At 45.4% G+C, this 15,904-nt stretch overlaps 1 protein-coding gene across 2 annotated transcripts in view; it reads left to right on the top strand.

Annotated features, from left to right (window-relative positions):
* SLC5A11 (solute carrier family 5 member 11) overlaps positions 1 to 15,904 on the top strand; it is a 57,717-nt gene that overhangs the window by 709 nt on the left and 41,104 nt on the right. Inside the window, exons 1-3 of one of the 2 annotated variants that reach the window (XM_069570382.1) lie at positions 15 to 83; positions 9,401 to 9,559; positions 12,207 to 12,278. In XM_069570382.1, the coding sequence (XP_069426483.1) occupies positions 9,425 to 9,559; positions 12,207 to 12,278 (207 nt within the window). In that variant the 5' untranslated portion in view covers positions 15 to 83; positions 9,401 to 9,424. Of the gene's footprint in view, positions 1 to 14; positions 84 to 9,400; positions 9,560 to 12,206; positions 12,279 to 15,904 lie in introns of those variants that run through there. The other variant, XM_069570381.1, reaches the window with a different exon arrangement.

A 15,904-nucleotide genomic window follows, 5' to 3' on the forward strand; every position in this document is an offset into this window, starting at 1 on the left:
TTATCTGTCAATTCACAGTGCGAGCCTCAGCGCGGCCCAGCCCACAGGTGTAGTGGACTCATGAGGCCCCAGGAGATAAGCAGGTGCGAAAATACCTACATAAACAGCGAAACACTGCCGGGGAGGGGTAGGGGGGAGGGGGTGAGGGGGTGAGGAGACGGAGGGGGCACTGCCTGTGACTTCCATGCGGCTGCTGTTAACTGCAAGCAAATAGGAGTCACTGGTACATGGCAGACACGTGCGGAGAGCTTTGAGTGGTGGAACGGAATGGCTGGCCCAGCCACCCTAACTCACAGCAGAGACCATGACGGAAAGAAACGTGCCCAAGGCTGCACAGATAGTGAGCTGGCGAAGCTGAGACTCAGCTCCGACAGCTGCGAGCTTATCCACCAAGTCTGGTTTTCAAAAGGTGCCTTCATGACGATTCTGGGGAGCAGGTGGGAGAGATGCTCTCCTTCACTGGGCATCTTGAGGATATGACTTTGGGTGGTGGTTGGTGAGGGGGGGGGTGTCACAATTTTGTGTGTGTGTGTGTGTATCTTAGTTCCCTGACCAGGGACTGAATCTGTGCCCCTTGTATTGGAAGCATGCAGTCAACCACTGAACCGGCAGGACAGTCCCAAGCTGGGTCACAATTGCGAGTATACAGCAAAGGCTCAGAAAATCTCCCATTTGTTTGTTATACAAGTCTGCTCAGTGCATGGGGATCACAGGTGGCGCTAGTGGTAAAGAACCCACCTGCCGATGCAGGAGACATAAGAGACCTGGGTTTGATCCCTGGGTCGGGAAGATTCCCCTGGAGGAGGGCATGGCAACCCACTCCAGTATTTTGCCTGGAGAATCCCATAGACAGGGGAGCCTGGTGGGCTCTAGTCTTCAGGGTCACACAGTCAGGTATGACTGAAGCAACTCAGGACACACGCATTGAGTGCCTGCTCAGAGGACACGATGTGAGCGAGACAGACAGAGCCCCTGCCTTTGTGGAGCTTACAGTGCAGTGGGAACGAGTGGTAATGAGAGAATCGTACAAATCAAATGTCCTGCTAGATTCAACAGTGATGGGAAGTCGTGTTTGTTATGATGGCAAATCATCCAACTTAGACTGAAGCCAAGAGACGACTCCTCTGGGGCTGTGACAGTAGGGTGCCACCCGAAGGATGAGTAGGAGTTCGCCAAGCCAAGAGTGTAGGGAAGAGCATGCCGGGTGGGGGGAACAGAATGGCAAAGACCCTGAGGCAGAAGTAGCATCCATGGGCTAGAAAGAAGACCAGGGTGAGATGGGGCTGGCAGAGCAAGTCAGCAGGCGCTGAGATGCTTTGAGCAGGAAAAGGAACCCATCTGATTTATGTTCAAAGATCTCTCTGGCTTCCACGTGAAGGGAGTGGATTCCAAGGAAGCAAGAGTGGCACTGGGGAGGCAAGATTCTTCCTCTGCACTAGACACCAGTGATGGTGGCTTGAATAAAAGCAAGAGAAGTGAAGTGAGAGGAAATAGATGGAGTCCAGCTCTGCTTTGGACATACAACAGAATGGAGTCACAGGTCGATTCTGGGAGACTGAGATTCTGGGAGGTGAATAAGAGACAGTATAACGTCTTTTTTGGTATGTTTGCCAGGTCTAGCATCTTTGGTGCTTAGACACAGTACCTGGCGTGTAAGATGTGCTCACAGGCCACTGGATGAGTGAATGAATGCAAGAATGAATGAACACAAATTTGAATGAATGCAAGACTTGAGGATGACTCTCAGACTTCTGACCTGAGCAGCAGAGTGGGCGAAGTTGCCGTTTAGGGAGATGGAACAGACTGGAAGCCCTTGAAGATCACCATCTCTGTGCTGGATGAGTTACCTTTGAGATGACAGCTGAGACTCCATGAGAGATTCCATGCCGGCACTTGGATGGACAGGTCTGGGCTCAGAAGGTGCTCTTTTGATATCTGTTCTCTCTAGGAGTCATGAGACAAGGTCATCACTGAAGTGGGGAAGGGGCTGGAGAAGAAGACTCACACCAGTGTCCCTTGCACTCACACCTGTTAACCCCACAGGGACTCTTTGTGGAAAGCTGTCAGGCCCTACCGTGCCCATGGTTTTCTTGCTAATGACTGGGGAGGTGGCTCTTTCTAGCAGGAGGGGACAGTCCCAGCCTCTGCTTCAGCCCAGAGACCCCCGGAGTCTGTCCTCTGGTCTCTTTCTAGAGACCTGTTCCTAACAAACTGTGTGGCATTAGCTGTCTGAGCAGGCCAGAAGTGGTCCTCCTTCCGTCCTCTCTTCTGCTGTTTGAGGCTCTGATGGCCCCACTCAGCCTTTACAGTACTGACCCCCTCCCTCTGATGGGGCTGCCTCTACCATCATTTTGAATTTGAGCCAAAGGGCAGGCTAGTGGCTGAAGAAGGGGCAGTTACCTTCACAGGGGAATGGAAGAAAAGGATGTGAGGGGTTGTCGGCCCCGAGAGGTGCAGCCTGTGTGGGCCCATGTGGTAACCTCTGCAGTTTTCCCTGCTAAGGGTCCACATGCTGAGCGGTAGTTGAGAACCTGCAGATCAAGCCCCGGTTGGAAGTCCCAGTTCAGTCATTTACCAGTGGCGTGACCTTGGGGCCCCAGCCTGGGCTTTCTATGGGGTTAACCAGAGACCTGACCTCTTAGGGGCGCTATGTGCTTAAAATGAGACTCATACATGTAGAGGCCAGGATCTGCATGACCACAGACTCCATGCTCTTTTTTTTCTTTTTCTTTCTTTTAATGGTTTTGCGAGAAGAATGTGTTGGGACTTCCCTGGTTGTCCAGAGGTTAAGACTCTGTGCTTCCACTGCAGGGGGCTTGGGTTTGATCCCTGGTCGGGGAACTAGGATCCTGCATGCTGCTCAGAGTAGCCAAAAAGTAAATATAAATAAATAAATGCTTAATGAAAAAAAGAGGATGAGGTCAGACCTAGTAGGTCTGATCACATTCTATAATGAACTTGATCAATGCTTTTAGCAAAACTGTGACATAGGCCTGATTAATATCCCCATTTTATAGATGCGAAAACTGAGCCTCAGAGAAGTTATTTGCTCAAGATCACAGAGCTAGTGAGAAGTAGAGCTGGGATTTGAACCGGGCAATGCAGTTCTAACATCTTTACAGGTGATTGAAGTGCATCTATTTCCCAGGGAGTTTTTAAAAGCTCCAATAATTAAAATTTGTAACTAGACACTTATTGTCATCTTTAGCCAATGCAGAATTCTTCCCTGGTTTCTTTCTCCGTCTCTCTCATTCTCTGTCCCTGTAACGTGTTTGTTATTCTTCAGCAAATAGGCCTGCATCCTGGCAAAATAGTTGGTACTATTTTTCCCATCAGCATGTATCCATATTTAACATACATGTATGGTTTTATGTTGTAAATCTTGTTTCGTTTGTCTCTTTTTCTTTTGTTATGAAATGTTTCAGATGCACACACATCGTAAAGAATAATGTGGGGGGAAAAATAACGTATCCCCACCAGTAGATGCACACAGAGGAGCCAGCCTAAGAAACCCAGATGCAGTGAAGACAGTCAGAGCCCCCACCCTGCTGTGGGGATGCTTGCCCATCTTTGCCTAGCATTGGGGCTCGGAAAATTTCCACATCTGCTTTGGCAAGTTATGTAAGCGGCCAGAAGGAAAGCATTGAGCAGCCATCTCTGCTTGCTGAATTTCCTCTGTTCTTGGGCCAGTTGGCAGCTGTAAGGGCAGGGTGTTCTTGCAAACAGGGCCGTTGTTAGAATGCCTGATTTGCATAGACTCCTGTTAACCCTGGCCTCCCACAGTGTGGTTCCGTTCTTGAAGGTGAAGCCCTCTGGGGCAGTGCAGAGGGTAGCTCTGGGCATGCAAGGGACTGCAACAGGCTGGGTGAGATCTCGCGAGGTCGGGGGCTGGGTGAGATCTCGTGAGGTCGGGGACTGGGGACGGGGGCCAGGTTCACTGTCATCACCACTTTGTCCCCCAAGGCCTAGCACAGAGCCTGGCACACAGCTGGTGCCTAATAAATGTTTGTGGCAAAGATACAAGTAGATGGAGGGGAGGATGGAAAGAAGGAGAGAAGGGCAGAGAGGAAAAAAGAGACAAGTCAGTATAGGGTTACAATGAGCTTCAATTCAGGACCCGAGTTCGAATCCCACCTCTGCACTTCCTATGACCCAGAGGCCATTGGCACAGCCGTGACCTGAACCCAGCTCACTCTTACTTCACGGTGGCTCCATTTCCCACCTGTAAAATGAAAGTATAACCTGGGTGGCCCAGTGGTAAAGAATCTGCTTGCCAGTGCAAGAGACTTGGGTTCAATCCCTGGGTTGGGAAGATCCCCTGGAGAAGGAAATGGCAACTCACTCCAGTGTTCTTGACTGGGAAATCCCATGGACAGAGGAGCCTGGTGGGCTACAGTCCAGGGGGTCACAAGGAGTCAGACACAACTCAGACTGAACAATAGCAACAAGTGTGTTTGCCTCACCAGGCTGACCAGGGTGAGTAAGAGGACCAATGCAAACTGAGTTCCAGGCCCATAACTTCAATAAATAGCTTTAGAGATGATCCCTGTTACAGTGATGGCTTTGCTGTACAGTGGCTTTGCTGTACGAGGGCATGTGGAGGGCTCCCCTGGGACATGTGGCCAAGGCTCCAGCACTTGGGTTCTGCAGCCTCTCTGGTCCATGTTGCAGCTCCTATTCCCATCCTGAAGAAAGCCGTACATCCTGGCCACCGGCAGGGCCCCACCTCCCTGGGACTCGAGAAGAGCCTGGAGTCAGTGCCAGCCTGCCCAGAGCCGGTGATGAATGGCTTGTTTATCTGCTCCTGCCCCTCTCGGTGCCTGGCAGGCAGAGGCCTGGAAGGGGCAGCTGGGAGCCGGGCTGTGGACGGGGGAGGGCTGGCTCACCATTCTGTCTAATGCCCCTGCTTCCTTCCTCCCCTTCCTCCCTTTCAGACCTGCGGAGTTCTAGGACAAGCCGGCCCACTCCCCAGTTCAATATAAATTTCCACCTTAAGCTGCTTTCTCCACCCTTAGTCCTCATCTTCCTCAAGTCTGTAGTTTTGGAAGCAGCAGGGTACTTGAAAGTAGTTGAAGTGTTTGAAAATGCAGGCTCTGCACCCTCCTATGCGGTTGCTGGGAATATAAATTGGTGTAACCACTATGGAGAACAGTATGGCGGTTCCTCAAAAAGCTAGAGTTAACATATGAGCCAGCGATCCCACTCCTGGGCATGTATTCAGAGAAAACTTGAATTCAGAAGGAGGCATGCAGTATTCATAGCAGCTCTGTTTACAGTAGCCAAGACGCAGAAGTGTCTATCAACAGAGTGGACAAAGAAGATGTGGTGTATATATACACCGTGGAATACTACTCAGCCATAAAAAAGAATGGAATAATACCATTTGCAGCAACACGGGGGGACCTAGGAATGACCATACCAACGGAAGTAAATCAAAGAACACCTACAGGTGGAATCTAAAAAAAAATGAACAAATTAATCTACATATGAAACAGAAACAGACATAGACATAGAAAACACACGTATGATTACCAGAGGGAAAAGAGGAGAGATGAATTAAGAGTTTAAGATTAGTAGGTATACTACTATATATAAAACAGACAAACCACAAGGGCCTACTGTATTGAACTATCTTCAATATCTTGGAGTGACCTATAATGGAAAAGAATCTGAAAAAGGATATATATCACTTTGCTGCACACCAGAAACTAACACACTATTGTAAATCAGCTATATTTTAATCATAATAATTTTTTAAAAAGGATGGTCAGGGAATTCCCTGGTAGTCCAGTGGTTAGGACTCCATGCTTTCAGTGCTGAGGATGAGGGTTCAAACTAAAATCCCACAAACTGCATAGTCAAAAAAAAAATTGAAAAATAAAAATAAAACACACAGTTCTGCAATCAGATCTGGAACTGAGCCCCGCCTTGGGCACTCAGTCATGCGACACCACTTCCTTGTCTGTGGAGTGGCGGTAAGAACACTGCTTATCCAAGAAGGGCTTCACCCTCGAGTCAGACCTTAAGGACCATCTAGCCCCCTTGTTTTCAAGCCTCCAAATCTGCCTCCAGGTTAGAGCCTCCTTTATGAATCTCTGGTTCCACCCTTGGGAGCTCTCCGGCACAGTCTTCCCTTCTCACTTTCTTCTTGCAAGTTTTCTGGTTCAGTTAGGTTATTAACCATCCCATTGGACTGATGACAATGATCGTAGAACCTAAGCTTGACTGAGGCAGGGAGGGCTGAGGGAGGACCTGGGATGGAGTTTGGGCTTCTGCGGCATACTCCTGCCGCAGTGAGTTGGGTTTGCCTGATACTGGCTGGTCCATCTTCCTTCCTTCCCTCATTCTCTTGTTTGTCCATTTTGGATCAGTGTTATGGATCAGTGGTTGTTTGGATATTCTCACAGGTCTGAGAAGCTGTGAGCATCCTCTCAACAGAAGAGCAAGGCCCAGGCCTAGGGAGAGAAGTTCAATACTGTACTTGCTGTGGGAAAGGATGTTAAAGGTTATTGAGCGCCCCCCTGAGGCATCTTCTCTAACTGGATGTCTCTAGTCTCCTCCTGGGTTCTAAGGCAGTGCTTTTCAACACAGGGGACATTTGTGGCTGCCACAGCTGTGGAGAGGTGCTGCTGGCCTCGAGTGGGTGGCTCCCAGGGATGTTGCTAAACATCTGCAATGCACCAGGCAGCTCCCCCATGACAAGGGATTACGAGATCCAAAATGCCAGTAGTGTTGCAAATGAAAAGCCTTGCTTTAAGAACCAGGAATGTGTCACCCAGGTGACCAGGCTACTCCACCTTTGGGTGTTTCTGGTTATAAGCAGGAAATGGCTCCCAGTTCTTCCCCTCTCTCAGTTAATCTCCAGGTTCTCTCAGTTCTGCGGCTTCCCTGGTGGCTCAGTTGGTAAAGAATCTGCCTGCAATGCAGGAGACCCTGGTTCGATTCCTGGGTCCGGAAGATCCCTTGGAAAAGGGATAGGTTACCCACTCCAGTATTCTTGGGCTTCCTTGGTGGCTCAGATGGTAAAGAATATCCCCACAATATAGGAGACTTGGGTTCAATCCCTGGGTTGGGAAGATCCCCTGGAGGAGGGCATGGCGACCCACTGCAGTATTCATGCCTGGAGAATTCCGTGGACAGAGGAGCCTGGTGGGCTATAGTCTGTAGGATCGAAAAGAGTCAGACACGACTAAGTGATTAAGCACAGCACAGCACGCAGACTTATCTGCAGTTTGCACAAAACAGTGTTCTGGGCTTTCTTTTACATTAAAATCACAGACAACTATATTCTATATCTTATAATAACCTATAATGGAAAAGAATCTGAAAATATTTATTACTTTGCTATATACCTGAAACTAACAACATTGTAAATGAACTGTACTTAATTTTTTTAAAAATGGTTTAAAAAATGTATCGGCTTTTTATTTTATCGGGGCTGTCTCTGATATTTCTCAGAGGGCTCTACCTTAAGTTAAAAACATGGTATATCATGGGAGTTGTTTGGATTTCTTTATAACATTTAAAATCACAAAGCATTTTTTTTTCAGATTTAAACATGGTTAAATCTGGTTTTCCTCTGTAGAGTCACACTTTATTCTGTGCTTCTGAAATCAAATGGATTCCAGTTCTCTTATTCCTCTTAAATTCAAAGCTTACTCAGTGTAATAGGTAAAAGGATCTGACTCCCCCTTTGCATCAGATGGAGCAGTTATATGTTGAATTTTCCATCATTTTAACCATAAATTGCTGTTATTTTATTTCTCTTTTATAATACAGCTTTATATTGATTTTTTAAAATGTGTGTAGGTAGGTAACATTATCTATGAGTTTCATTTCAGTATTCAGTAAAAAGAGTATTATAAAATATTTGTTATAGAAACAGGGGATAATATCTGAAGATGATGATATCTGCTTTCTGTAGAAAGAAAACTACTGACCTTACAGAAAACTTTGAATGACATCAAAGAGCTGGTTTAATGCCTTCATAAGTAATGAGCCTCACTACCCACTTCCCTGCTCCCAATCTTAATCCTCAGGAAAGAATCTGATGGTTCCTTAAGCATGACATGCTTATTCACATCTTTAATGTCTGTGGATACTGTTGCCTTAGCCTGGAATGTACCTGCATCCCTGCTCATGGCATGTAGGACCACCTATGCATTCTTCAAAACCCAGCTCATATACTATCATCTGTTTTCCTCCATGTAAAATTAGGTGGTCTTTGCCTCACTGCCTACTGTAGAAGATTAGTAATAGTAATAATAGCAGCTATAATTTACTGAGCACAACTGTGTGTGGCATTGTTCTCCACACTTCACAGGTGCTAGATCACGACGATCTGTGAAATGCAACCTCTTATTGTCCCATTTTCAGATGGGAATGCAAAGAACTAGAGAAGTTAGGAAATTGTCCAAACTCTCGGGGCCAGTAAGGGGTGAAGCCAACTGGATGACTCTTAGGCTTGAATCCTTAATATGCCTGTCATTATACACATTCACATGTATGAAACATCATATTGTGTTATTATCTATGAGTTGCGTTACCCCATTATTGGGCTGCCTACTTTGCAAGGTTAGAAACACTTAGGATAATGCCTGTCATGTAGCAGGTGCTGTATAAATGTTTATTAAATAAACACATTTCAACTTCCCTGCTGGTCCAGTGGCTGAAAATCCACCTTCCAATGCATGGACGCAGGTTCCATTCCTGGTCCTGGAAGATTCTACATGCCACGGGGCAACTAAGTCTGTGGGCCACAACTACCAAGCCTGTGCTCTAGAGCCTGCAAGCCACAAATACTGAAGCCTGCACACTCTAGAGCTGGTGCTTTGCGACAAGAGAAGCAACCACAGTGAAAAAACCATGCATTGCGAGGAGAGAAAGCTCACTCGCAACAACAAAGACCCAGTGCAGCCAAAATAAAAAATAAGCACAAATTTAAAAATAAATAAACATACACATTTTATGGGCATATCCAGCAGTGACACAAGATAGTATTGACTGGCTGAGCCTTAGACAAAATTGCTGGCTTGACTCTCACCCGGCTACGAGGTACCAGGGAAACAGACTGACTCGGGTGTCCTGTTTTTCTCTCACTCCTGGATACGTGGAAGAGGGTGGTGAGACATCTGTATTACTTAAGCTGTTTATTTTTCTTTGTATTTTGCCAAGTGAGCGGTGGGGCTGGTGAACATTAACTGTAGATTGGATGTGACTTCCTTGTAAATATTGGGTGAATGAGAGAGAGAACGGATGGATTTGCGCTCCCGAGGTCTGTCTCCATCACACATCTTTCCACATGTGTCTTCCTGCTTGGTTGCCCAAGGAGGCAGTTACAGGGAGGGCGGGAAGAGTGGCACCGGGTCCTGGCATGTGACACACATTTGCACTTCCACAGCGTTGCAAGAGTTCGTTCAGGACCATGGAGAGCAGCACCAGCAGCCCTCCACTCACACAGTCAGATCCCCTGGAGGCGTTTTCCCGGAGGACGCTGGAAGCAGGCGACATCGCAGTGCTGATTCTGTATTTCCTCTTCGTCCTGTCTGTTGGACTATGGGTAAGTCAAGTCAGAGGGAGAGACTGGCTCAAGGCCTTACAGTAAGTAGAACTTGATTCTTTTTTATCTTTATCTTTGGCTGCACTGCATGGCTTGTGTGTTCTTAGGTCCCCAACCAGGGATCACATCCATGCCCCGTGCAGTGAAAGTGTGGAGTCTTAACTGCTGGACCTCCAGGGAAGTCCTAAGACTCAAAGGTTTTCAAGTCAGACAGGATTGGGATCAGGATTAGGGAGTACAGGCAGAGTTAGAATAAGGGTTAGAGTTGCTGGGAACCTGTATTTTCACAAGATAATCAGGAGACTCTGATGTAGTACTGGTTTGGGGAGCCCCGGATTTAGATGATCCCTTTTAGCACAAGGAGTTCTTTACTCTTGGAAAATACTTCCTGTGTCAGGATTCAGCAGGAATGAGCTAAAGTGTCTGTTTGCTATAGTAAGATCTTTTGCAGGGATGAAAAGATATCATTTCATGTCATCTCCCGTCCAGTAAGACTCCTCTTACCAATATCTGCACCCAGAGCTGGGAGAAGTTACAACTTACCACTTACTGGTTCAAATGTCTCTGTTAAAGTACCTTTAGGGCCAAGAAGCTCACTCCTAAAGAGCTCTGAAGTCAGGCTGACCTGGGTTTGAGTTCTCAGTCTTCCTCTCTGTAGAAATATGGCACTTGATAAGGGACTACTTCTGAGCCTTGGTTTGTTCACGAATCAGATTGGCTTGATAACATCAACCTCATAGAAACTGAAAGTGAAAGTTGCTCAGTCCAACTCTTTGTGACCCAATGGACTATAGACTGCTAGGCTCCTCTGTCCATGGAATTCTTCAGGCAAGAATACTGGAGTGGGTTGCCATTCCCTCCTCCAAGGGATCTTCCCAACCCAGGGATGGAACCTGGATCTCCTGCATTGCAGGCAGATTCTTTACCATCTGAGACACCAGGGAAGCTCTCACAGGAGTTGGTGAGGATTAAAATGAGATGATGCTTCAAACTGCTTACTGCAGAGCCTGGCACATTGTGAGTGACTGAATGAAAGTCACTCAGTTGTGTCCGACTCTTTGCAATCCCCTGGACTGTAGCCTCCAGGCTCCTTTGTCCATGGAATTCTCCAGGCAAGAACACTGGAGTGGGTTGCCACTTCTTCACAGGATCTCCCCGATGCAGGGGATAGAACCTGGGTTTCCTGCATTGCAGGCAGATTCTTTACCATCTGAGTCACTAGGGCAGCCCCCTGGTACATAGTACTGATACTCAATAAATGACATCCACTGTGGGCTGTCACAGACAAACCATGGTCTAAAACTCAGATGTCTAGGGGCACCTAGTAGGTTATGTGTGAGGCAGGGAATTGTAGGAGGGTGTTGACCTGAAGAGTTTGTCTCCTCTAAGGGATTCAGATGAAAATCTTAAAAACCAGACATCAAACAGGGACTTCCACATGGACCAGCAGTTAAGAATTTGCCTTCAAATGCAGGGAACACAGGTTCTATCGCTGGTAGGGGAACTAAGATCCACCTGCTGTGGGGGGACTACGGCCGTGCACCGCAACTACTCAGCCCACGTGCCACAACCAGAGAGAAACCTGGGTGCCACAACCAAAACTGCACACAGCCAGAAACAAAGAGATAAGTAGCTATTAAAAGACAAACCATGGGCCAAACAAAACGTATCTGATCTAAAAAGTACAAGCTAAAAAGAAGTAAAAGGACTTCCCTGGCTGGGTGTGGGTTCCATCCTTGGTCAGAGAGCTAAGATTCCACGTGCCTCATGGTCAAAAAACCAACCAAACAAAAAAACCCCCCACATAAAACAGAAGCAATATTGAAACAAATTCAATAAAGAATTTTAAAAATGATCCGCATCAGAAAACAATCTTAAGAAAAAAACCAAAAAGAACAAAAAAGTAGAATCACAGATATAGAGAAGAAACTAGCGGTTATCAGTGGGGAGAGGGGAGGAGAAATACAGGAGTAGGGCATTAAGAGGTACAAACTATTAGGCATAAAATAAGCTGCAAGAATATATTGCACCATACAGAGGATATAGCCAGTATTTTATAACTATAAATGGAGTACAACCTTTAAAAATTGTAAATCACCTATAACTTACATAATATCATACATCACCTATACTTTTTTTTTTGAAGGACCTGAGAGGCTTTTTTTTTTTTTTAATTTAAAATTTTTATTTTGGGGCCTCACCACAGTGCATGTGGAATCTTAGTTCCCTAACTAGGGAAGTAGAAGAAAAGAGTCTTAGCCTCTGAAACACCAGGGAAGTCCCTCACTTAAAAATAAAAAAAAAATTACAGTTAAGGGAATTTCCTGGTGATCCAATGGTTAGCATTCCGTGCTTTCACTGCCGAGGGCCCAGGTTCCATCCCTCATTGGGGAGCTTAAATCCCACAAGCTGCATGGTACAAAAAATTGTGAAGTAAGATAGTTCATGCAAATAATAGCCATAGGAAGTATTGCTCAGGGACTCTTACAAAAACAAACAAACAAAAACCCAAACCAAACAAACCCCCAAATATATTTGATGTCTGGATCTGGCCTGCTGGACTCCCAGGTTATACTCTGGGACTAGACCATCGGGGGTGCCTCTGATTGCTAACGTTTCCTTTGCCCACTGCTCTTCTCTGTTTCAGTCCACGGTGAAGACCACAAGAGACACCGTGAAAGGCTACTTTCTAGCTGGAGGCAACATGCAGTGGTGGCCAGTAAGTAGTCTTTGGTTCAATTAAAAGACACTTCAAGTCCCGATACTCTGTCTAGCCTTTGCTTTCTCGGGACTCTCTGGTGCCATGTTGTCTGGAAGTCACAGTCTAAACTAGAGAAGACTTAGCTCCAACTCGAAATTGTCTGAACAGAAAGAATCCATCAGCTCACCCAAGGGAAAAACCTAGAGTTGGTCTGGTTTCAGGTATGGCAGGGTACAGGGGCTCAAGTGATCACTGGGACCTGGTTTCTCCCTCTGTTTGTCCCATCTATCTGTCTTTCTATCAATCTCTGTCTCTCCATCTATCTGCCTGTCTATCTGGGCTTCCCTGGTGGCTCAGAGGATAAAGAATCCGCCTGCAATGCAGGAGACACAGAAAATGTGGGTTTGATCCCTGGGTTGGGAAGATCCCCTGGAGGAGGAAATGGCAACCCACTCCAGGATTCTTGCCTGGGAAAATCCCATAGACAGAGGAGCCTGGTGGGCTATAGTCCATAAGGTCGCGAAGAGTCAGACACAGGGCTGAGCGATGAAGCACACACATTTATCCATCTACCCATTATTTGTCTATCACCTATCTATCTCTATCAGCTTCTCTTCTTCTGGAAGGGTGCCATTCACAAACAAGCTCAACTTCATGTCAACAAGCTCAACTTCATGGCCACTGCTCCAGACTTTCCATCCTCTCCGTCTCCAGCCTAGCATGGGGAAAGCACCTGCCTCCATGGCAGGATCCCTGGAAAATATGTGTCCCAAGCCCATCTCTGTGTTAGTCACTGTGACCAAGGTAGTTAGCTGTGTTAAGTAACTCAAGCCTGGGTCACATACTCACAGCCTTATCTGGAGGGCATGGAGCCTGCTCTGAGGCATATGTGATGAGAAATAAGAAGGGCTAGACCCTGAAGGACAGCTGGAGACCATTACTGAGACAAGGTGGAAAGAATGTTGAGAAGCCAAATAACAAATACAACAGCCCAATTAGTATTCTCTATTCAAGGGGAGCTAAAGACATTGCTAAATACATTGTTGTTGTTGTTCAGTCGTTCAGTCATGTCCTGCTCTTTGTGAGCCCACAGACTGCAGCAGGCCTGGCTTCCCTGTCCTTCACCATCTCCTGGAACCCGCTCAAACTCATGTGTGTTGAGTCAGTGATGCCATCCACCCATCTCATTCTCTGTCCCCTTCTTCTCCTGCCTTCAATCTTTTCCAGCATCAGGGTCTTTTCTAATGAGCTGGCTCTTTGCATCAGGTGGCCAAAGTATTGGAGCTTCAGCTTTAGCATCACTCTTTCCAATGAATATTCAGGATTAGTTTCCTTTAGGATTGACTGGTTTGGTCTTTTGCAGTCCAAGGGACTCTCGAGAGTTTTCTCCAACACCACAGTTCAAAAGTGTCAGTTCTTCGGTACTCAGTCTTCTTTATGGTCCAACTCTCACATGACTACTGGAAAAACCATAGCTTTAACTGGATGGACCTTTGTTGGCAAAGTAATGTCTTTCCTTTTTAATGCACTGTCTACGTTCATCATAACTTTTCTTCCAAGGAGCAAGCATCTTTTAATTTCATGGCTGCAGTCACCATCTGCAGTGATTTTGGAGCCCAAGAAAATAATCTCTGTTACTGTTTCCATTGTTTCTCCATCTATTTGAAGTGATGGGATTGGATGCCATGATCTTAGTTTTTTCAATGTTGAATTTTAAGCCACCTTTTTCACTCTCTTCTTTCACCTTTGTCAAAAGGCTCTTTAGTTCCTCTTCACTTTCTGCCATAAGGGTGGTATCATCTGCATATCTGAGGTTATTGATGTTTCTCCTGGCAATCTTGATCCTAGCTTGTGTTTCATCCTGCCCAGCATTTTGCATGATGGACTCTGCATATAAGTTAAATAAACAGGGTGACAATATAGAGCCTTGAGGTACTCCTTTCACAATTTGGAACCAGTCTGTTTTTCCATGTCAGGTTCTAACTGTTGCTTCTTGACCTGCATACAGGTTTCTCAGGAGGCAGGTCAGGTGGTTTGGTATTCCCATCTCTTGAAGAATTTTCCACAGTTTGTGGAAATACATACATGCACACATACTTGCACGCACGTGTACACAAATGCACACACATATATGCACACAGGCCTCTGCTTCATGGGTCCTGAGTAAGGAATCAGCAATGATCATTTTATTCATGATCTTCTATTATAAGTGTTAAATTTCCCAAATAAAAAGAGAGAAGACATTTCCCATTTGCAGGGAGTCCAAAAGATGTAAGATACAGAGAGATTAACAGGTATCTGAGCCTCTGGTCTATAACAATGTCTGAAGACAATGACCACACTGTTCTCAAAAGATACTAAAAATGAGCTCTGCATTGTATATTCAGTGAATTCATTAGAACAGTTCCCTGTCCAGCGCTGCACCAAACAGAGGAGACATCAATGAGCTTGTCTTCACCCTCAAGGAGCCTGTAATCTAGTGCAGCGTTTCCTAAAATGTGAACAACAGGTGCACCATCATTTTTCAGTTGTGCACAGACACAACATTGAATAACATCACATTACATTGTGGGAATATTGCCTTTCCTATTCTCAGTTAGTCCTCTTGGTTACATAAAAGAAGGTCACAGTTTGCTACTAAGATGGCTTTACCGGTCTTTTAGCACTGACTTATCTGTGTTTAACAAAGAGAATGCAAGCTTCAGGGTAAGTAAATTTGGTAGTCTGGAGAACCTAGATCAAATTTAATAACTTTTTTTTTCATTTTCATTTTATTTGTATGGTTCTTTTCTATATAAAGCAAGCGATACTGGTTTTCCATGTAAAGTTGTAAATACATATATATGCCTGTATTATATTAATATGTAATAATTGGTTAAATAATAAAATATATAATCATATATGTAAGTTAAAGAAGTCAGTATAAGGTTAAAATATAGAGTAAATACCAGTGCAGGTGTAGTGGACATAGAGATGGCTACAAAAGAAGTACTTACTCAGTGACTGAATTTTTTCTTGACAGTTTTTACTGAATTTGTTGCAATATTGCTTCTTTTTATGTTTTGGGTTTTTGGCCACGAGGTATGTGGGATCTTAGCTCCCCACACCCCATGCATTGGAAGGTGAAGTCTTAACCACTAGACCACCAGGGAAATCCCGCAATGATTGAACTTTAAGAAATGCTGGTCAAATGGTCTTTATCATGAGTGATGCTGGGCTCAAGAAAAAAAAAAAAATTCAGTTGGAATATAGCAGCTCACCTAAGTATGCCTGCTTTTGCATACTTATATCCATTTCTTTGCTCATATGCTTGGATGACCTTTCTCCAGGTCGAGAAGGAAAGGGCAGTTGTGGAACTTTCTTTGTTTTCTTCACTCAGGAGAAAGATGTCAATGGAAAGGAGGTGTGGTTAAGAGAAAGGGCTTTGGAACAAGCGCATCCGTTAGGTATTGCTGCCTAAGAAGCCACCCACAAAGTTAGTGGCTCACAATCACTACAGTGTATTATTTCTTTTTAAAATTTATTGTTTAAAAACTGAAGTATAGCTGACTTACAACGTTAATTTCTGCTGTACAGCAAAGTGACTCAGTTTTATATATATATACAGTAGACACAGTATATCATATCTTTGTGAAAGATTAATT

This window comes from Ovis canadensis, chromosome 24 (genome assembly GCF_042477335.2).
Source record: "Ovis canadensis isolate MfBH-ARS-UI-01 breed Bighorn chromosome 24, ARS-UI_OviCan_v2, whole genome shotgun sequence".
NCBI lineage: Eukaryota > Metazoa > Chordata > Mammalia > Artiodactyla > Bovidae > Ovis > Ovis canadensis.